At 37.2% G+C, this 21,718-nt stretch overlaps 3 protein-coding genes across 4 annotated transcripts; 1 reads left to right on the top strand and 2 right to left on the bottom strand.

Moving 5' to 3' along the window:
• The first annotated feature begins 3,591 nt into the window (after positions 1–3,591).
• On the top strand, positions 3,592–8,806 carry LOC145898869 (synaptotagmin-16-like). Of its 2 annotated transcripts, XM_082987512.1 has the most exons (11): positions 3,592–3,713; positions 4,074–4,232; positions 5,870–6,007; positions 6,613–6,695; positions 7,016–7,120; positions 7,343–7,558; positions 7,620–7,778; positions 7,854–7,964; positions 8,029–8,215; positions 8,280–8,395; positions 8,499–8,806. In XM_082987512.1, the coding sequence occupies exons 1-11, from the start codon at positions 3,689–3,691 to the stop codon at positions 8,694–8,696; spliced, it is 1,497 nt and encodes a 498-aa protein (XP_082843638.1). In that variant the 5' UTR covers positions 3,592–3,688; the 3' UTR covers positions 8,697–8,806. The 2 variants fall into 2 exon arrangements, with proteins under 2 accessions (XP_082843638.1, XP_082843637.1); XM_082987511.1 differs by lacking the exons at positions 3,592–3,713; positions 4,074–4,232 and adding an exon at positions 5,066–5,713.
• A 1,967-nt stretch (positions 8,807–10,773) lies between these two features.
• LOC145899599 (porphobilinogen deaminase-like) lies at positions 10,774–13,940 on the bottom strand. The gene is made up of 10 exons (XM_082988457.1): positions 13,773–13,940; positions 13,663–13,712; positions 13,404–13,537; positions 13,163–13,240; positions 12,673–12,748; positions 12,292–12,414; positions 12,073–12,222; positions 11,964–12,017; positions 11,691–11,783; positions 10,774–11,593 (listed from the first exon to the last, which is right to left on the bottom strand). Exons 1-10 carry the CDS (start codon positions 13,885–13,887, stop codon positions 11,396–11,398), a joined length of 1,071 nt encoding a protein of 356 aa, XP_082844583.1. The 5' UTR covers positions 13,888–13,940; the 3' UTR covers positions 10,774–11,395.
• A 4,399-nt stretch (positions 13,941–18,339) lies between these two features.
• LOC145898113 (melanopsin-like) lies at positions 18,340–21,291 on the bottom strand. Its single transcript, XM_082986550.1, has 6 exons — positions 21,119–21,291; positions 20,622–20,749; positions 20,314–20,482; positions 19,861–20,089; positions 18,939–19,369; positions 18,340–18,553 (listed from the first exon to the last, which is right to left on the bottom strand). Exons 1-6 carry the CDS (start codon positions 21,289–21,291, stop codon positions 18,340–18,342), a joined length of 1,344 nt encoding a protein of 447 aa, XP_082842676.1.
• Between the last annotated feature and the right edge of the window lie 427 nt (positions 21,292–21,718).

The raw sequence follows: 21,718 nt of genomic DNA, 5'->3' as shown, positions 1-21,718 counted from the left end.
ATAAATTTCACAAATAATGCAACATACATATGTTGTGTGTATAATGTATATGAAAAAGAATTGTTGTAATATTTAAAATGCCAGATCACAGATTTTCATATGGCAGTTGTAAAAAATATTGGCATGTTATGTAAAAATTTCTGAGATACAAGTTACTGAATTTACCACCATAATTTTATAAGTGTATTTTAAACTTTTGCCTCTGTATCTTCATGTTATACACCATTAATTTTTGTAGAATTGTCATCTAAAAGCACAGTAATATTGGTAACCATGTAGTTCAGATTGGAAAAGTATGTCGAGCATAGAGGATATATATTTCGCAGATGTGCAAAATTTCACCAGTAAACTGTGCAAAAACTAAACAACAAAATAACTTTGAAATCAATCACACCAGGTAACCAGGCCATTCCCAAGAAGCAAATCCACAATTTTTCAACATGTGAGATAAATTTTAACCTTTTCTTTGTGAATAAGACACTGACCTGATTGGAAAAAATGGTGTGCAAATAACAATTAGCTAATGCATTAACGTACAAAAAACACCAATCGACATTTGCCGCAAAATCATCTGCACAAATTACAGACTTTCCAATCTGGGACACTTACTGTGCTGATTTGACAAAATGTGTTGTGTCAATAAGCAGACCGATTTCACCTTTGAAAATGCATCTTAACATCAATATGGTCGAAAGTAAAAGGTAGAAAATTATCATGGCTATTGAGATGGAATGGAAAACGATTCCCAGCACTAATTAACAAGAATGTGGGACTAATTAGGCCTGTACAAGGTTTATAAAGCACGCCTAAAGAAATAAATAGTGACCTTTTTTGTTACATTTATAATCTGCAGTGTAAAACTTCCCAAAAATGTCCACTCTCTCTTAAACTTACAGGAAACCTAACGGTAACAAATAGTCAAATACGAAGTTGCATTTTCAAAATGCCTGAAACCTTTTCGGACTTATAACCATGACCATAAGGCGGTATTTTTACCCAGTTTTCATAAGTATATTTTATCTTCCAGACAAGACAGTGTCCAAAACTCCTACTCTTTTGTTTTAATTAAGTGCATATTAAAACAGTTTTCTTTCCATTACACTTGCCACATACGCCCCTCTTTCTTTAGCAGTTTACTCTTTGACGTCAGTGAAAAGACGTGGCATGATTTGCCTTTCACGCAGTCATGTGACACATTCAGCGCTAACCTAAAAGCAGCCTTTGTTCTGTAATTCTCCCAACTGAAACGACCAACCCATTTTTTAAAAAAGCTTCAAAAAGACAGCCAGGGGGCACTATTGGAAATTTTTTGCATTGTCCTTAATAAAAAAAATTGGTTAAGTGTTTGAAGGGATAAATACACACGGTTATCGTGAAAATTTGTTGGAATATTTTTGCGCAGGCGACACACTACTGTACTTAGCCTGCATCAATTAAAAACACACAGTAGTCAAATTTTCCCTAACAAATAATGCATCTAACTAATGAATTTTGTACTAAACTTGGTGGGAAAAGTGAATACATTGCTTCGCATGGAATGTTTTTTCCTATGTTTTTTATTTTGAGCCCTTGCATGCATCCCTTTATTTGCTTCATAACGATTGGTTGTAAACGTTACATTGCATTGTGTTTTTATGTTTTTCTCGCTACACGCGTATGGGCCCTGGAGCAAATATGATTATTCTAACGTGTGTTGCTTTTGATATGTGAAAAACTCCACCTTTTCCGGACAGCTTCTCGACAACCGCCTGCGGTTCTAACCTGTTCGGTTCTCGTCAATTCATTGTACTACTTTATGGGCTAACTACACTTGCCATTACAAAAGGAAAGAATGAAATTTGAGAAGTATTCTGAGTTTACAGTATACATATACCTCCACTCCTGCAGTCGGTATGGCAATCCAGGGCCCATACGCGTGTAGGGGCGACATAAATATCAACAGGAGGGCCCGCGAATATCATTGTTTGTTTTGCACCCTAAATTTAAAGGTAGCCTAATACGTTTTCCAAAAAGCTTTAATATCGCACCGACGACACATTTTTTTCTCTCGATGGCCATGAACATATCATGTTATTACTTATTACATATAGCGAAGTAATACCTGTTCAACTTTAACATATTATTTCGTCTTCTCGATTTCCTTCTAGCCAGTGTTTTTACTTGTAATTTTTGGACTTAATTCCTTCACCTGTTTGTAAGATACAAACAAGCCTGAATTTTTTCTTTGTCAGCACAAAACTGTAGGCCAAACTGATTACAGGAGACACCGTAAATGCAAAATAATCTACATAATCTAACATAAAATAGTAATAAATAGATGTATTCCTGTGTTGTTAGGTTGTGTTGGCATACCAGTTAAAACTGGATTATTACCACCTGTGTAAACAGACACTTGAGTCCCACAATGAACGGAACCGGAGTTACAGTTTTAGTCGGAGCTGAATAAATCAAATCAAATCATGCTTATTTTGCGAAAAAAAAGCAACTACGCAAATGAAATGGCATGGGCGCCGATAAAACCATAAAGGTTATCGAGTCAGGCGCCCATGTAAAGGTGATTTCCTCACGGAGAATCACCGACTGTCGTAGGATCGCAGCCAGTCGCACTGGGAGGTGATGGGTTGCGACAAGCTGCATGTGACGAAAGGTGGCCACCCGGCCGTGCTGGCTAAAGCAAAACCCATCGAAACGCAAACGCCAACTCGGTTCTCAGAACGTTTCCTTTGATCCACATCGACAGACCCTAAGCGCTCCTAGGTATGGAGCCTGAGAGACAAAAAATTCAAATTACATGGAGCCAAAATATTTCGACCTCAACAATTAGGCTACACCAGGAGTTGCAGTTGAACAGGAATTGGGTCGATTTCGCAAGTATCACCAAAGAAACAGGAGTGAATTCAGAGTCTGTTTGGTTCTATTGATACCCCTCCCAAAAAATTAAATAAATATAATGCCCAAAGCCCAATTAAGCAAAACGAAATAAAAGAAAAATAATGGTCGAATCTTTCTGTTCATCTGATGAGATCGGTATAAGTGGATCAAGGATCCTGTCAACGAACTTTGAGGGGAACTCAGATAGTTAGGGGTGCTCAGAATGCAACACATGCTGTCTATAGGATGATCAAGTTCATATCTAAAAAGTGTTGCATGAAGCCTCGCAATAATGGGCCCATGCAGGCTTTCACTATTACACCTTTTCTGTACTTTTGCCAAAACTGCATTTGTGTCGTGTACCAAGAATTGAAAAATATTCTTGCTATTGAAAAAAATATGAGATTTTAATACTGCCCTACTATCAAACGTCGTGGTTGGTGCAGATTTTAAGAAAATTCTTTAAAAAAGTATCAATAGATTTGACTATGATAATCCGAAAGCGAGTCTTAATCAGCAATATAATATCAAAAAATTGGATTGTTTGGTATATAACATGTAGGCTACACAAATTGCAGAGAAACAATAACAAAAATGTGCCAACAAACCGGAGATTGACTTTCTTCATGTATATAACTCAACTTTTAATGGGTGTGTTGATATCTCGGTTTGACGTTTGATAGGCATTTCCGCTTTGACGGGATCTCTTTTTTCCTCATACCGAAGTAGCGGCAGCTGGCTCTGTTCAGTAACAAAAACCTGTTTCGATGCCGTTGTAAGAAGATTTGTTTTATTGCGCTTGGTGCTTACATGAAACATGAAACTGAGTACAGAGCATGGGGGTATGTAATTAATCTGTAAAAAGATAAAAAAAAGGTTTATTTAAAATGAACAGCTCGATTTTGCTGTAAAATGTAAATTTGTTTCATAGCCTACTATTCAGAGCAGAGAATACACAAAGCAAAACTTTATTTTATCTTTAGGCTACATGCTGACATTGCATGTGGCCTCTTTCAGTTTTATAAGCTTTTTATCCCTTTTGCAGTTTAACCCCCAGTTTAACGTGGTCCACTGGTTTGAGCCTGAAGCCATTTTAACTCAATGAATTATTTATTAACTAAAGGTGCAAGATGCTCGATTGATGTTAACAAAGAAACAAATATTTACAATAATGTACTGTTCATTCTTTCATCGTTTTGCAGTTTCAGCAACGGCAGTGTGGTTTCTTGTCATCATTACTATTGTGAGCGCGATCATCGTTTTATTCTACATGTTTTTCACGAAGAAAGCGTGCTTTAAAAACTTCCGCGCCTGTGACGCATTCCTGGAGCCTCAGTACCAAGCAGCAAACAAAGCGTTAGGTAGGATTATAATCTTTAACAGTGTACCTACAGTATAAGCTACGTGCACAGAATTAAAAGCCTGTTCGGCTTCTTTTTTACATCCCTATACATGTATGTTTTCAAACATAAACATTTTGCGATTTTTTGATCATCTGAAGTGCCCATTTTAATTGTATCTGTGAACTTCACATGTCATGTCAACTGATGGAAAAACACCGGTTGCCGTACCAAAACATAAAAAAGTATGAAATGTCCTACACATGCTTGTAGTAAAAAAAAACGACCGAGAAAAAGGTTCATATTTTGTTACTGTTTTTAGAGGAGTTTTTTGAGTTTGTGCAAAATTATGGAAACATTTTCTACAAGGCTTTATAGTTAACACCTCCCTCCCTTCTGGAAGACCTATAAACCGCTTTTATATGAAGATTTATTACATCGACATAAGCAACATGTTGTTGTGATGGACTTATTCTGATCCTTTTGGCCGGCTCTGGTCGCCCTTTCGTCTGTTTCAACATGTTGCTAACTTGAGAAAAGTGTTGATTAAACAAGCAACATGTTTCTTACATAAAGCAATATTTAAATTTTGATTATTCTGGCACAAATTTAAATGTTACAAATTGATCAACTTTTTGTTTGCGCAACGTGTCAGGTATTCTTCCTCGAGAAATACCTGTCTCGCCGACTGTTGCCTCAATAAATCGCCGTGGGTAAGGATAAATATAGCCAGCTGGCAAATTATTGCACCAACACAATAGCGAATTTCAACGCTACAAAGCCGAACCAACAAAACGCGCCTCCCCAAAAGTAAACAAACACTCACAAAATGCTTTCTCAAGACTGTTCTCCAACTCACCAGTCCAGCTTCTAAAGTACCAGTACTTTCGAGGCCATGGTCAGTTATCTGCATTTTGATTGCATGAAAGTTGTAGCAAAGATTATAAAACGCCATCATAGATTTTTGGTAACGCGTAACGGTACCTAGATTTTGTCCACGTTAAAATAATTTGTTCATGTACAGTGAGGCATATCATAAGCTTTGCCCGTTTGGGTATAAATGTTTTTGTTGTGTGTAGCCTATACGTGCGTGTGGAGGATTTTTTCTAACTCTAGCGTATAGATTGGTTAAAAATGACATTTAAGACAAAACTATTGCGAAGAAACGGCGACGCATTTTTATTGTGCCATTTTTATTGAAATGGCGTCAGATGCGTTTTCGTCAGCTGATCCATCGGTTAGCAACAAGTCTCATCAAGCTAAAAAGTCCAGCAGTTTTGACTCGCTAGATTCCCTGGATGATGATAGTTTGTGTGATGCCCGCGACTTTACTACCACTCCCATCAATAAAACCGAGACATCCTCACGTGATGTTGTTACTGGTAACAGTGTTGCGGGCTCGTCCACAAATATACAAAACATTTTTCGTGCTTTAAGTAGAAGTATCTTTGAAGTGCCGAAAACAAGCAGTAGCAAAATAGTCACCTCCACAAATGGAAAAGGTACAATAAAGACGTTAGAATTTTTATTTAAGGCCTTCGGAAATGTAGGAATGCAAATGCATTTAGTTTTTAACAAGGCTACAGCATTTCTTTTGGCCAGTCATGTGGAAACTCTGTTTTTAAAGTCATGTCAAATGTACCTGCCAATTTTTGCAGCCAACTCCTTTGACTCTGGCGACAGCGATTCCAGTTCAGACAGTGATGAGGAAACTATTCGTCACATGCAAAAATCTATTCGAAGATCACAAATGTCACTCAACAGTTCATCACCCCACCAAAAATTTTCTTCAGCAGGTTTGTCTTAAGGCTGCAGTGCAACAAATAAAATGTAAATAAAAATAGCCAATGTAATATTATTTGTAAAGTTGTCTGAATCTGGGTGTGTAATTATGTAAAGCACTAAATTATTTGACACCCATGGTGTAGGTAAGATTTCCATTTTATGCAATAATACTCATAACTGTGTTTATGAAGGTATTATATTTATTATTATTATTATCATAAAACCCTTTAAACCTAGTCTAAGAAGCAGGTTATTATATGTAGTTTAGGGAACCTAAAATACTTATTTTGTCTAAATATCGGCTTTTCTCGGTGAAATTTTCACCATTATAACAAATACACAAAGATTGTTGTGAAATATATGCAAAAAAAAGCCATAATATTGGAGAGCTGCAGACAGGGTGTGTACACACACTGTTTCGACCTGCAAGGTCTCATCAGTGCAGCTGTTGACAGTGGCACTGTGCTAGTTTTTATACTAGCGGACACACTAATTTCCACTTTGTGGTACCTTGCGGTCAACGTCCGTTGGGTACCCGATACTGAGTACCAAACAACAGTGAAGTTTTACAGAAATATAGACTTTCAGTTCAGACAATGTTTTAAATTTAAAACAGAAAGAAGTGTGTCAATGACTCCAGGCGATATGTCAGCATCTTCTTTGGGAAGTTCGCTTACCAGTTTAACTTCAAAAGATCAGGTAGTTCAAAACAATATTTTTTGTTCAATACATGTAAATTTGTTCCAGTTATGAAATGTCCTGAATTATTTTTTTTAAAAAAACATTTTTCATGTCTTTTAATTAAAGTTAATATCTGAAATTAGTGTTAGGGCAATTTATAAACTATATGTAGTGTAAATGTTATCAAAATTAAAATATACACAGAATTTACAGTTTTATACAGTTGTATTTTTGGTAAAGATTACATTGAATGTAAAATAATAACTTGTAGTGCAATTAAAGCTGTGCCTGTTTCTTTTTAATGTTTACCTCATATAAATGTCAATATCACATTTAAGGTTGAAAGTCCTGTCTCAGTTTCACCAAGTCCAGGAAATAGCAATGATGTAGAATGGAACATTAACTTAGATGAAAGACAGCACAAAGCTGACCAAATCATGCAAGTATGAAAAAATACTACTTTAGAACAAGTAATTGCAAAGTTGTAGAGTTATATATTGCATGGTATTTTGTTTGTCAAAGTTCTATATATATTAAACAAGTTTCTGTTAATGTGTGCAGATGAAAAAGAAGGATTAAAGTAAAAATATGCTGTTTTACTGTTCAAGGGTAAATAAAAGAATAAAACATGTCAGCTGCATAAAACCAATGAAATTTATGTTAAGGATGAAATAGCAGCAGCTGTTGCAGTTAAACCATCAAGACCTGATGATGATGATGATGATGACTTAACAATTTCACCAAGCAACATTCCCATTTCCGCTTGTGGTACACTTGAAATTGCACTTCAATATTCAGTTTCTGAAAGAAAGGTGCAGATAACTATAGTTGAAGCAAACGACCTTCCTTCTAAAGACAGGGGTGGTGCAAGCATTATCCAAGTAAGTTAACCTCAATCTAAAAAAGTTCAATGTTTGTATGGTTTTTTTATGCTCTGGACAGGTTCGGTTGGTTGTTCTTCCAACGAAAAGAAAGCGATACAAAACTAAAGTACAGCACATAAACTCTCCAAGATTTGCTGAAACATTCAAGTTGTCACAAATTTCACCAGAAGACCTGAAAGGCCTAGGTCTCAGGTTGCGTCTCTATGGAATAGGAAAGGTTAACTTCAAGTTTTGTGAAAAAACAACACAATGGTGAGAAATATAACAAATGCAATGTTGTCATTATTGACAGGTGAAAGATAGGTTGATTGGTGAGGCAACAGTTCGTTTTGATGAGTTAAATCTTATCAAAGATCCTCAGTTGACTGTAACCCTACAGCTAGAGCCAAGGATGGATGTAAATGTATGTGATTATCACAAAATATGCATTATATAGGCACCATTATTAAAAATTTGTTTTGTTTTAGAGGAGTGAGCCAGATTCTGCAGCATCACAGAGTGAAACAGACATGTCATCTATATCAACACTAACTCATGGGGGCAGTTTACCTGAACTCCTGTTGTCTTTGTCATACAACGAAATGACCGGAAGATTATGTGTGGAAGTGGTCAAGGGTTCACACTTCAGAAATTTGGCGATGTCTAAACCTCCTGGTAAACTATGTTCTTGGTTGTAAAGTTGAACTACTCTGATGAATTTAAAAAATGAACTTTTTAGATACCTATGTCAAAATAGTTTTGCTCAACTCTACATGTCAGGAAATGGCCCAAAGCAAAACAACTGTTCGACGCTCCCAACCAAATCCTGTTTTTAAGGAAACCTTTTACTTTCAGGTTGCAAAAATAGTGATGTTTTACAATTCTGAAACTTGCACTTACCATTTCTTCGGCCACACTCAGTTTGTGTTTTCTTGACATTTTTTTGTGAATTTAACAGGTTGCACTGTTCCAACTTGCTGAAGTGTCTCTGATGGTCAGTGTTCACTGCTCTCGAACAATAAAACGTAAGTTCATGATTGGATGGATTTCCCTTGGACAAAACAGCAGCAGTGAATCAGATGAACAGCATTGGTTGGAAATGAGAGAAGCTAAAGGAAAAGTTGTTAGCAGATGGCACACTTTAGTGGAGTCATAGCGGGATGCCACTGTTGTCATTTTTGTGAAAATGTGTGGAATGTATTTGTCATGAACTTGTTTTATATTTCTTTGTAAATAGCGTGTTTTTGTCAATAAAGTGTATGTAGTATGATATCAGTGCAACAAACCATATTCAAATGCAATTGTTAAAACTGTATTAGCACGTCACAAAATCTGCCAAACAAAATGTTACAACTAAAAATAACTTAAACAAGGAAGCCAAAGCAAGTGTGCTAGACAAAGAGCAGACGTTTCGAACAACGCTGTGTTCATCATCAGTGCGAACTATAATTAATGAGTTGCATCAAGGTGTGCACAGAGGTGGGTGGGCAGGCATGCAACGGAACAGACCAAAAGACAGCAACACAACTGAAGCACGTCACATTACAGCACTTGCTCTGGAGATGGATGATGTTCCTTCATACTGTAGCACCACGCATGTTTCCCAACTTAATTTGGAACACAGGCGGACCGAAGGCTGCACATAGCACTGTAAAACAGTCATTGGCGTATTCCAGAAGCAAGGAAGGGGTAAAAGTCGATGAAAAAATAAAAATAAACGTCTTGCTATGGTAGTGTAACATACGTCACAGAAACCATCAGTGCTTGTATTGCGTAATGTTTTGCGTGTTGCTTTGCACAAATATTGCATAATCCCATAATGTGATCCAAATGATTTTTCCATCGAATGTTCTTGGGTAAAGTGATTCATTTAACATCCTGTTTACCACATAAAATGTTCTCCTGTGCTTATGTCACACTACACCTTTGTTCTTGTAATATATTAACCCAAGTGATGTATAACGGCACGTGACTAAACCAACCAATAATCTTCCGATAATCCAAGTATAAATAGTCATGTGCGCCTGTTAATTAGGTCCTTTGCGTTGGGTTCTTTGCATTGGGGTTTTTGCATTCGGCTCTTTGCATTGGGCTCGATTCTACTCGCTTCCATTGAATAAACGTTCGTATTGCAGAGGTTGTAATGTATCGACAACCTAGAGTTATTTGCAATTATGTCCTGCTCGGAACGACTGGTTTTTTGAGAATCTATCGCTATCGACAACCTACAGTTTGGGGAGGATTCTATCATCCAATTCGACCCCCAAGGATCTACAGCAACAAGCAAATCCAACACCCAAGGACCCAAAGAAAAAAACTTTACCAGCGGCTTTTCACAAGTTTCGATGTACTTCGCACCAGATTAGATTTTGGGGATTATAGTTACTAAAATGACGGCATTTTTTTACAGGGAAATAAGCACAATGTTTACAAATTCGCTTGTTGCGGCACCACAGCTAAGCTATGAAATAAAACCATTGTTAACCACTATTTACGCCAATTGTGAACTCACGAACCCTTGTTAGTTCATTGTAACTTGGCCACTTTTCCCATTCTATAACCACCAAGTTCCCGCAGCTCAATCGATAGAGCAGAGTCGCGAGTTAGGGGAATTGCTACCCACCCTATAATTAGGTTGGTGGGGGCATAATGTGATTTGTGGGACAACGTGTTTAAGACGGGACGTATGGTAAGCCTAGTTACGCGGTCAGAAAATGTGAAGATTGTTTTTTTTTTCTCCAATTTGAACGAGAAAAAGAAAATCACCGTATCTTATCATCTTGTTGAGTGCTTATCTCGATAATGACTGCAATCACAGCGTACACTACCTTTGTAAAGTGAAAGGAAGATTGGCATTGGGCCACTTTGCTTGCTTGTTGCTGCCTCGTCCCTGCTGCGGGGAAGGTCATTTTCGCAAATGATTGTTGGCAGATTTGATGTCTATTTAAATTGTTGGCTTGTTTACGTTATGTCAAGCGTGAAAACAATGTGGTTCAAGATCAATGCCCATGTTGATGCTCAATAGGTTGACCAGGTGTGTTGAAAATTGCAGGTGCCACGTTGAGCATTTACTGCCCAATTTTACGCATTTTTTCCTAAATGATGGTCAAGTGTGAAAAACTTTCGATAGCGATTGTGTGTCAGGTTCGTATTAGGGCACAAACCTATAAAATAAATTGGATTGCAAGGATTCAGGCAAGTTCAGCAGTAACACTTTGTATATTTGCTGAATTTGGTCTCATTAACTTGCAACAACTTTGGACGCTTCACATCTTGCAATAAATCGAAGTGCAAAATCTATGCTCAATTTTAGAATATTTTGAAAATACACAAATATGGCATCGGTGTTTAAATAGGAAAAACAAAAAATAGGTCAGTTGCATTAGATTCAAACAACGCATTGCAATAGCAGTACAACGAAATGTTTTGTAGGATATTTTAGAGCAGCACTAATTTATTTAAAATGTCCGTGCTGTCTGTGAAAAAGTTAATAATGCAAAAGAGAAAAACGTAATTGAAAATTGATTTGCAAATTACTTCATCAAGGTAAGTCTTGTGCAAGCATTCTACGTAACACTTTCCTTAAAGCAATAAAGCACACATAGAATTCATTCAGGTGTGGGGGATACTAAAAAAACAGTTGCTAAATTTACAAACTGAGCATAGTACCTTCCCCTTGCGATTGAAATGTTATGACCTAACTTTCAACATGTATTTGTGATATTAACCAGTAAATACATATGTCGCAACAAAACAATGTAGACTAAATGAACTTGCACTACCTTTTAATACCCCACTTGGTCACAGATTGCTGCAGTTTCAGCTCTGTTAAACCCCTGGGGATGATCCAGGGATTCAAACAATATCATCAGAGTTGGCCAAATTTTGTTCCCGCGCTTCATCCAATATTTCTTTAGCTCCTTTCTTGAGTAGAAACAAAGCAAGATCACGTCCAAGATGGCCAGCAACTTTGAGAAACATAGCATCAAGCAATTTATGGCTTGTTGTAATGCTCGCAAATTCACAACATGTGTCTGGGTCAACAGGGCTCATCTAAAGAAAAATAATATAAAACCATAATAACTATATAATAATATACACCATTGCTTTTTCAGTCAACTAACACAAGATTTCATTCATAGCTACCAACCAAATTTTGTCCATCCTTTGGGAGCTGAGCTTGCATGGTCTCCACAAGTGATCTTGATCCAGTTAAATTAAACACTCCTCCAGTCATATACAGCTGCATTTCCAATTATTTCATTAGCATTCATTAGCAGCAGTATTTTAGCCTTTCACAATCCCAAACACACAGGTGTGTTTTATCAACTTTTCATCAAACAATACAATTCCAAAATTCACTGAAGTGATTTTAAAGTTTTAAACAAACGTTTCTGTGCAAGTCCAAGAATTAAACTCTCACCTGTGTGTTTTCAATCCAAGTATGAACAGCTAGTGGCACTGAGCATCCACCATTCTACAATGGAAAAAATGGTGTAATGGTAATAAATATGCAAAGTAAAGAGACTCACCAAAGTCTTCAAAAAAGCTCGTTCAGCTACTGTTCGGATAACAGTGTCACGATCATGAAGTTCTTCCACAAACTTTATACTTTCAGCATCATCAGCTCTAGTTTCAATGGCTAAAGCACCTTGGCCAACAGCATACAAACAATAGTGTGTCTGAAAATGAACTGGTATTAGGATTAGTGGGAAAATTGCCAAAGTAGAATATTTAATTATTTTTTTTACTGGCAATATGTAGGAAATCCGTTCTTCCCACCCCATTCTCTTTATACCAGCCACTGCAAGTATGATTGCAGAAAAGTTGCTTGCAGAGTCCAGCTTATGGAGTCTAGTGTTCAGATTACCTCGCTAACAATTAATTTGCTAAGAAATCACATGATACATAATAATAACAAAGAAACACATTTTTCATAAAATCTTGGTATTCGTTTACTGCTGGTTTTGACACTGACAATGTTTGTTTGCTGTAGTAAATCTTGACTTCGCAAAGTAAACTGCTGTTTATCACTTAAAAGTTGTAATTTGCAGATACTACATCTGTTATGATCACCACCAGTTTGTGAAAGGGAGAGGGAAGTGGAACAAAAAAAAAACTTGTAAGGATACAATACTTTTGAACTTCAAATGAGGAAATTTCTTTTTGAGTTGAGCAATACGACGTAGAGAACTTGTTCCAATAATACTGCAAAATGAGATTGTTCAAAAGTTAATGTAAAGAGTAAAACTTTACCTAAAGTAAACAGCACACTTTTCCATGAAAAAGCAGTTTTATAACTACAAACTTAGGCATATCCCCTGCGACCCCCTTTTGTGAAATACTTTTGTCTGTTTTAAAAACTAAATAAATGCCATTGTAAATTTTTTGTCAAAATCCCAGTGAAAAACAGAAACTTTGTTTAACGTTGACCCATAAACCACAAATTGCTTGCACTAGTAATTGTTTCCAAACAGGGGGCATTGTTACAACCCAAGTCATTTTCGTCAGTATATGGACGAAATGCCTTTTTAGTGGTGTAAGCGGTTTTCCTGTGTGTAAAGTCAATTAGTTTAGTTGTTGAACACGATGCAAATATTATGTATGTTAATATATACATGCCTTCCTGCAGCCAGATCTGCCAAAGTTTTTTCTTTGTTTGTTGGATGCATTATGACTGCATCCCGGGGGTCTTCACGCCTGTCACATCACAAAATGGGTTTAAAAACAATGCAAAAATCAACGGACTGCACAACGTTGTTGTATTGTTTTCCTTATTTTTAATATACTATGCACAACTACACTGTATGTTGCTACAATATCAAGCAATATTTAACATTTAATATTTTGTGATAAACCTTACCTAGATACAGCAGAAATTGTCAAGTTTCCTGGTAATGTTGATGGCATATCTTTTAAAGAGTTAACAACAAGATCAACCTTATGGGCAAGTAGGGCATCTTCAAGCTCTTTTGTAAAAAGACTTTTTTCTCCAGTCTATAAAATTAATAATAATTTAATGTAAATACATAATCGCAACAACATTAAATTGGTATCATATATTATATATGATTGCTTTCATGATATTATATGACAATTTTGGTTGTAGTTTATAAGTATACCTTTGAAAGGGATTTGTCCAAAATTTTATCTCCAATAGTGCTCATCTGAACTAAAAAATCAATAATCAGATCAAGTTTCATTAGGTAACATTAAAAATAGCTGTCCATACCTATTTCTATTGATAAATCTTCATGAAGCTTTTTCAGCTCTTGTACTACCCATTCAGTTTGAATCATTGCCAACTGACTTTTTCGGGTTCCCACTTTAATTACCTTGTTCTTCATTATTTTGTTGAAGTTCAGATAAGACACAGTTAGATAAGAAGTAAGTTATGAAAAGCACTAAAAGGAATGTATTTATGTAAACTGCATTATTCTAATGGGTTCTGCTTTGGTCAGTATTGAACATCTGAAGCAGCTGGGCCCAATCGCTTGACAAAAAAAATCGCCAGTTAACAAAACTTTGAGCGAAGGTAACGCAGCCACCTTACGAGGTAGCGGCATGATGTTTTCACACGTTATAGATCATAGGCTGACCTTTGTAACGATACCAAAATTAAGAAAAAAATATATTCATATCGGTTGTTAATATCATATGCTGGAGTTGATAACTTATATGGTTTTATCACTGCCTATGCCACATAGGGTCCGGTGTACTTTTAGCACCACACCTAATATCTCAGCTATCCCTAGCACTACAAACCTGAAACTTCACACGAATGTTATATGACACCTTACGAGTTACCATGCCAAAAATGGCACCATCACCTATGACTTCGAAGTTTTCCTCTCCATACGCGCTACGCCCGCCAACGAACTGCAATAGCATTCTCCGTAAGGTACAACACCCACAAAACCAAAATGTTGTTTAATGAAATTTACACGTCTCACAAGTAACTCGCATTGCGTCGTGTGACTTTTACTTATTTGTTAAAAGCCTCGTTAAACAAACACGCCAAAGTAGACCGCAGTTATTACGAAAAACACCACTGGTCCAATAGAGTCCATTGTGGCATCACCAGAAAGGTCTAACCTCTACGTTACACCTAATATAAGTTTAAAGATATATTTTGATTTTGCGAAACCTAGTGTCGTTTAGAACTAGGACGATTTACGCAATATTGTGACGTCACAAGCAAACTACTAATCGAATCGAAACTTGCATCGATCAAAAGACATGTCCTTTGTGACAAAGCGTACCAAATTCTATCTCGCAGCAACCTTTACTTTTAAGTTAGGACCCCATCAAAGACCCCACTTAATTCGCTCGTATACACGCAAAAAGGTCGAAATTAGTGAAGGTCTCAGTTCCAAATTATCCGGCCCGGCCAGATCCGGATAGATATCAATAAAATCCGGCCGAATAATTTGGATCCGGCAGTTTGTTAACACCGATTCAAGCGTGTATTTTACTGGTAAGCAAAAATGTTTGATCAAAACTGTTCAATCAAAAGCTTTGTTACGGTTGTAAAATGGTCGTGGTTAGGACTTTCAACTGAAAATAACACAAGGTTGGTTAATATTGGGTTGGGGTTTTCAAACAAAATAACAAAATCTATAGGGTTAGGGTTTTTAGGCCTAAACTTTATAAGGGCTGCGGTTCCCAGAGAGACGGCAGCGATACATTTATGTGTGAATCCAACCTCAATGTCCTGTAACCGGCTATTTACACCTGCTACTGGAGTCAACTTCTATCAGCACACAGGCACCCCCCAATTCTAGATCCACTGGGCCACCATGGACTCCCCATCTCAACCACCAAGGAAATTTTATCAAACACCCGCAATTTCTTCGCAACCCTGTACACTGACCAGGTTGTTGCAACATCTTCCTTTTTATATAAACCCAACAAAGATTTTACTAACCTCCCCAAGAATCCCTGAATAATATCTTGAAATCCTTTCAATTCCATAATACAACATGAAGTTAAAAAGTCCCATCCTCTTCACAACTGGTAAAGTCCCAGGCCCCGACGGTCTCAGCATCGAGTTCATACTTGCACTCCTGGGACTAAATCGGGGCCGATCTCACTCAAACCCACCACTACACCCATACTTTTGCATACGCTCCGGTAAAACTTAATCTTGGCCACCAAAAACTAATACACAATATATCCCGACCCTTCTATTTTAGTCGCATTTATTGCACCTGGTACACTCGTTTGTACTTTAGTTTTTTACGGTCACCGGTGAGCGTGCGTTTTTTGCCCCATCTCCGCTACCACCTACCAGGTTCGCTACCACACTGTAGTTCACAGTTTGAGCTTTGAGGAGATGGCGTAAAGAAAAGACTTCCAGTTGCAGCGGTGTTTTGTGTGTGTTTCATTGCAATCATTATTACTATTACGTAGTATTTGCAGAAACTGACGATGCTTATGGTAACGTACATAGGCGAAATCGATGTTTCAAAATAAAATCTGCTGACGTAAATCAGAGGCTAGTAGCTTCACTTTTTCAGCAACTAAAGTAATTTGCTGTCGCAGATAAATAAACAATGCCTTAACCGAGGGCTAGATCCCTATACATTAATTAAGCAAGTATGACACTTTTTTGTTAGTTACCGCCCAATCTTCCTTCTTGGCACCGATCTCAAGATCCTTCATAAAATCATCAACCTTCGCATCAAACCCTTTATCCCCTCTATACTCTCCCCCAAACAATTCGCAAAAGCTCGAAATTCAACATCGGATCTAACATCTACGCGACATTTTCAAACACGTATCCTCTGCATATTTTGTTTCTCTTGACTTCAAAAAAGCCTTTGACTTCACTTCTTTTTCGTGGCTATCTCCCCAGTAGAAATTTTAACGCTTTTCCCCTTTCATTACCTTTCTGCTCTTTACTCTTCCGCCAATTTCCGGGCCATCGTCAAGGTTCAGCAACGATGGACATTCCGGTCAGGAGAGGCGTCAGGCAGGGAGATATGAACCTTCTCGTTGCCATAAAATTCTCCCCTTGCCAACAGTCCTCCCTTCCATTAGACATAAGACCCTAACGGTCACTTTTGCACATACATCTTTGGAATATTTTTACGCTTGTTTTACGACTGCCCTTCTATCCAGCCTTCATTACCCCTGGCTAAAAACACCCTCAAAGCACCACTTAAAAAGACCACCACCTCATTTGACTTTGACACCCCTACAAATCATAACATCCCCAAACTTTCACAACTGACCACACCCTACGATACAACACTTACACCCTTCTAAATACCTCTCTGTCCCACAACATTCGAAAAACGCGTAACAGAATGCGCGTGAACCCTGCCCTGTGAACAACGTTCCCCCAACACCTCATCAAATCCCAGAACACATAACTTGGGTGGAGCTAGGTGAAGTAACTCAATCAAAGAAGAGTACATGTTGTTTGCTGTGTTCTTTTCGTAAAAACTGCGGTTTACTTTGGCGTGTTTGTTTAACAAGGCATTTAACAAATCAGTAAAAGTCACACGACGCAATGAGAGTTACTTGTGAGACGTGTAAATTTTCATCAAACAACATTTTGATTTTTTGGGTGTTGTACCTTACGGAGTATGCTATTGCAGTTCGTTGGCGGGCGTAGCGCGTATAGAGAGGAAAACTTCAAAGTCTTGCAAATTTCGTTACGTCATAGGTGATGACGCCATTTTTGACATGGTAACTCATAAGGTGCCATTTAACATTCGTGTAAAGTTTCAGGTTTGTAGTGCTAGGGATCTTTACCTCAAACGTATTGAGTGGTACGTGCGACAGTCGACTCACACGCTCACAGTCTCAGGTGCCATGTTTGCTGAGTCATTCCCGATTCTCGTCATCACTAGGTGCAGGTGCTACAGAACCACCTCATAGCTAGATCGGCATTTGTGATCCTCATATAATATTTGAATTTAAATACTACACTAAATTGTACATAACTTGTACCGTCAACATTCGCATAGATTTTAACGGAAACGCTGCTAAAAGTGCGCCGACACGCAAAATAGAAAATGCATTGGGTTAAATGCAATTTTGGCGTATTTTATAGCAGTGATTTTCAACCAGTGTTCCGCGGAACACCAGTGCTCCGTGAAAGATCATCAGGTGTTCCGCAAGAAATTTATTAGTTGAACTGATGTTCCGTGGAACACGGGTCGAAAATCACTTTTTTTATGAAAATAATCATTCACTATCACCAGTTTGAATGTTTTATTGTTGTGAAACAATAAGATTCGTTTTGTAACAATAAGAATGTAATTGCGCGAGCCTATTGCTGGTTAAGTACAATGCCGCAGTACTTCCAACAATTTGGTGTTCCGCAAGATTATTTTGATAAAAATAGAGTTCCGTGGCTCAAAAAGGTTGAAAAATACTGTTTTAGAGGGCTTAAAATCCTAGTAAACAGAACAAAATTAAAAACTTTTTTTAAGAAACGTATCATTTTTATGGCGATTTTTGTCTACTGCCTATGAATCAATAAATGAACAAATAATTGCGCGTTTTTGTTGTTTGCAGGCATTTTGTTGTTCGAAGGTTAAATCCAATGACATCAACTGAATTTACTACTTTGCTTGAACATAAGACGAATATTTTTCTAGCATGGCTTCTCCTGTTTACAGGCGTGGTCAGCGCTACAACTTGTACTGCTATTGGCGAGCCTTTGAGAGAAAATAAATGTGCCGGTGCGAGGACCTTTTGTAATTTAGATTACATGACAATGTCGGTAAATCCCAGCCTTTTACGATAGAAATCCCTCAATTCATTGGCTCGCATTTGCTGTTAGATCAGGTTCCATAGTACGTCGCACCGGCTGGGGCCTGGTCATTGGTTACGAGTAATTTGTACCGTAGGTGTTGTCTTGGCTTCATCAGCTCAGCCCTCTTGGCGGAAAAACATGTGTCAGTGCGACGTTTTGTATTGTTGACAAACTGCAGGAGAGGAAGAGAAACAAAAACATATGTATAAGGGCAGGCACTGGTAAATTTATCCAGATATGTCCTTTGACAAATATGGTAACAAAAAATCTATGAAGTTGTAATTGTGGGTATTTGTAACGATATTAGTGACTACAATGCGGCGATAATTAGTCACATAATGGCGCTACAAAAATTATTTTGTGGCCTAAAAACAATACTTAGTCGCAATTTAAAGTAAATTCGAACCAGTGATTTCACTCAACATAGACATCTGTCATGCACCTCCCTTTTTAATAGCTTAAAAATAACTAACTTCCAACTACGCAAACATAAAAAGTACAGACAATTTTATTTTCTTGAAGATATATACACCAAGTTGGTGAAAAATTTTTTACGTGCCCATCGTCTGCCCAACATAAATTTTAGATTTAAAGATTACAGCCATGGAGAAATTCTACCATATTTACTGTGTGCCACTTCTCGTGTTTGTGGTCAATTGCCGTGACCATGTTTTCAACATATTTATAGTTTCCAAAAAGTGGGCATTAGTGATGTAAGCTAAAGAGCTGTGAATACATGAGGCCTTTGCAAACACATACATGACAATTGTTAAAAGTACGTTTGTGTCATACCCCAATAAATTCAAGATGACAATTATCGTAAAAGGAAGCCATGATGATATAAACAAACTAAGTAAGATAATAGCTGATTTGAGGATGACAAACTCTTGAGATTTTATGCTAGAATATGACGATTTATTTGTAAGCTTGTGATGTAATTGAGGGGTTGGCGGTCCATCCACCAGTAAGCACGAAGCTGACTGTTTTGTGTTTGTAGATTCCTGTGCATTTCTCGTAGTTTCGTTTAGCTGTGCACTCGAATCAAAAACATCGCATTCCTGTCAATTCACGATAAATAGATACTTTGAAAAATACCCAGCAATTAAGTTTGTCTTACTATTTGGCTGTGTCTAGTTTCCTGTTTGCCGCAAGTTTGTCGGTTAAAATTTGAAGAACCTGCTAAAATGAAACCAGTCACAGGCTATATATCTTTATGTCTATTACGTTCAATTAATTGAATGTTTTATAAACCTTTTGTTTCCAATGCAGATGCTACTATTTTTCCGCAGTGTTTGGATCTGTAACGCACAAATGTCGGTGTAAGCGTTTGTAATAGCTAGTCTATTTACTCTTTTTACAGATTTTACAAATTTTTGTTATATGCCTTTAGCAATAGTTATTATATGTGTTTGGTAAAAAAACTAAATCCTCTCACCGTCGACTCTCTCCTGGACTTTTTGACACAACAATTCTTTTTGCCTAAAAGTTTATCATTGTTGGTAATAGCAATAGTTTTGGCGCGCCAGATATCGTATACAAATGTACTTACTTTATGCTGGGCCAAAGATTTTGTGCTATCTTGCACAGAGATGTAAATCCGAATCAGACAATAGCAAATGAACACAAGGGGGCAGAAAAAGACGAATACGCACATCGATATGACGAAAAGCTGGTTGGCCATGGATGTCGTAAATCGATCAAATATACAGCACGGCATTAATGGTTCCTTAATATACTTCGGAACAAAAGGAGTAAGCGGTGGAGTACTCCATGCAAAGCTGCATAAAAAGTAACTGTAAGATTTATTTTTTATTTTTGCCTACTCCACTAAAACTCGTGGTTTTGCTGGTAGACTGTAATTTAAACATGTGCCTTATATTGATTTCATTGAAACAGAATAAATATGCGCCGTGCTGCTGCAATATTAATTGATTAACGACCAAATGTAAATAGACGGTTTTCCAGTTACCAGCTAAAGACAGATATGAGTGTAGTATCTTGCCTGTACATCCAAATGAGCACGAGCATAAGATTTGGGTTGTGATGGAAGAGTTTGCACCAAGTCTTCTTCCGACAGATGACATGGTATCTCTCAGCCAACATGGCGGTAATTGTCATTATAACTGAAATATGAACTGATCCAACAACAAATCCATTTGCAGAACATCCAGCTGAGAGAAAAAGTTTGTTAAACTTTGTTACCCTGTGTTTTACAACAAGGTTATTCCTTACTACTGTGCAATCACCCTTCATTTTAAACCACTTTACAAAACTACAAAAAATGCGGTACACTTTTACTGAAAAGCTGACATTGCAAGATGAAAGTTCCCTTGAGAATATATACTGCAATTCCTCCAGCAATAAAACCCAACACAAGGTTTCCAAAAGCGAGATTAATCGTATAAAGATTTGCCGCCTTCTTGCGTAGACGATGAATTCTAAAGTCAAAAAGTTTGTCAAAATGTAGATCGATAACCTTCTTTGAAACATTTTTTACTCAAGAAAAATCAGATTAAGTTGGCACTATTCAGATTAAGATGGCACTATTGGTAAAAATAGAATACTTTTCCTACGTTTCAGCCAAATTTACATGAAAAATAAACCCAAAAGTGTTAAACTAAGGGTGAGGTTTTAAACAAGTAAATGAATTAACTAAATTTAAATTTCTCTTAACTTGTTTGAACACCCCAGTCCTTGTATCTTGCCGGAACGCCGTACTGACATGAATTTGTTTAGTGCAACAGAGTTCCGGAATGTTTCGGCTTACTTTCACCATGTCTGTGCAAAATAACCTACGCCTTAATTACCTCCAAAAACTTGCGATGACCAATGTGTTTCCGGCGATAGAAATTACGCTTGTGATTAGAAAAAGAGCGGCCATTGTGTACATGATCTCATCGCTTATCGGGTGCACATAGGCTTCGGGAAATGATGAATTCAACAAATAAAAACTTTTATTCACTCCAACTGAGCCGTTCATTGTTGACACAAAAAGATTTAGTCCCTGTAAATGGAAAACAGGTCAGGCAAACAGACATAAGGCCTTTTAAATATAAATTGGAATAAAATACATTTTTCAAAGTATTTTACAGATAAAATACATTGTCAAAGCCTATTGCTTGACCAAAGCAAAAAGTTTAGAAAAAAGCAGGAGTAAAATATTGCCTCTTAGTCATCTTTCGCCCGTTTCTTTACATCTCGAAGTAAGTTTAATGTAGTTTATGAAAACCAACGCACAACGGAAAAAACGAAATTAAGTGCACACTAAGTTTTTAACAAATATAAAAGCAAAATCCTGCTCTTCCTGTCTTGTTCAACGTAACATATTGACAAGGAACATAAAGTCATCTCTTGGATTGCATTTGTGGGACAGGAATGCAAATCAATATCGAACCTTAGCAGCCTAA

The sequence above is a fragment of the Ascidia mentula genome, chromosome 4 (genome assembly GCF_947561715.1).
Source record: "Ascidia mentula chromosome 4, kaAscMent1.1, whole genome shotgun sequence".
In the NCBI taxonomy this organism is placed as follows: Eukaryota; Metazoa; Chordata; class Ascidiacea; order Phlebobranchia; family Ascidiidae; genus Ascidia; species Ascidia mentula.
The sequence above is the reverse complement of the archived record's forward strand: the minus strand, read 5'-3'. Positions and strand labels throughout refer to the sequence as shown.

What these genes read in the sequence shown, in the direction of transcription:
- LOC145898869 (XM_082987511.1), top strand. Translation starts at nt 5,413, where the DNA reads ATGGCGTCAGATGCGTTTTCGTCAGCTGATCCATCGGTTAGCAACAAG. An exon ending in CCAAAAATTTTCTTCAGCAG is followed by an intron (nt 6,008 to 6,612) that starts GTTTGTCTTAAG and finishes AATTTAAAACAG; the next exon opens with AAAGAAGTGTGTCAATGACT. An exon ending in GTGGTGCAAGCATTATCCAA is followed by an intron (nt 7,559 to 7,619) that starts GTAAGTTAACCT and finishes TGCTCTGGACAG; the next exon opens with GTTCGGTTGGTTGTTCTTCC.
- LOC145899599 (XM_082988457.1), bottom strand. Translation starts at nt 13,887, where the DNA reads ATGAAGAACAAGGTAATTAAAGTGGGAACCCGAAAAAGTCAGTTGGCA. An exon ending in ATTTGAAGTTCAAAAGTATT is followed by an intron (nt 12,415 to 12,672) that starts GTATCCTTACAA and finishes ATTAATTGTTAG; the next exon opens with CGAGGTAATCTGAACACTAG. An exon ending in CTTGGATTGAAAACACACAG is followed by an intron (nt 11,784 to 11,963) that starts GTGAGAGTTTAA and finishes TTGGAAATGCAG; the next exon opens with CTGTATATGACTGGAGGAGT.
- LOC145898113 (XM_082986550.1), bottom strand. Translation starts at nt 21,291, where the DNA reads ATGAACGGCTCAGTTGGAGTGAATAAAAGTTTTTATTTGTTGAATTCA. An exon ending in AATCTTTGGCCCAGCATAAA is followed by an intron (nt 19,370 to 19,860) that starts GTAAGTACATTT and finishes GTGAATTGACAG; the next exon opens with GAATGCGATGTTTTTGATTC. An exon ending in AACACGAGAAGTGGCACACA is followed by an intron (nt 18,554 to 18,938) that starts GTAAATATGGTA and finishes TATTTGTCAAAG; the next exon opens with GACATATCTGGATAAATTTA.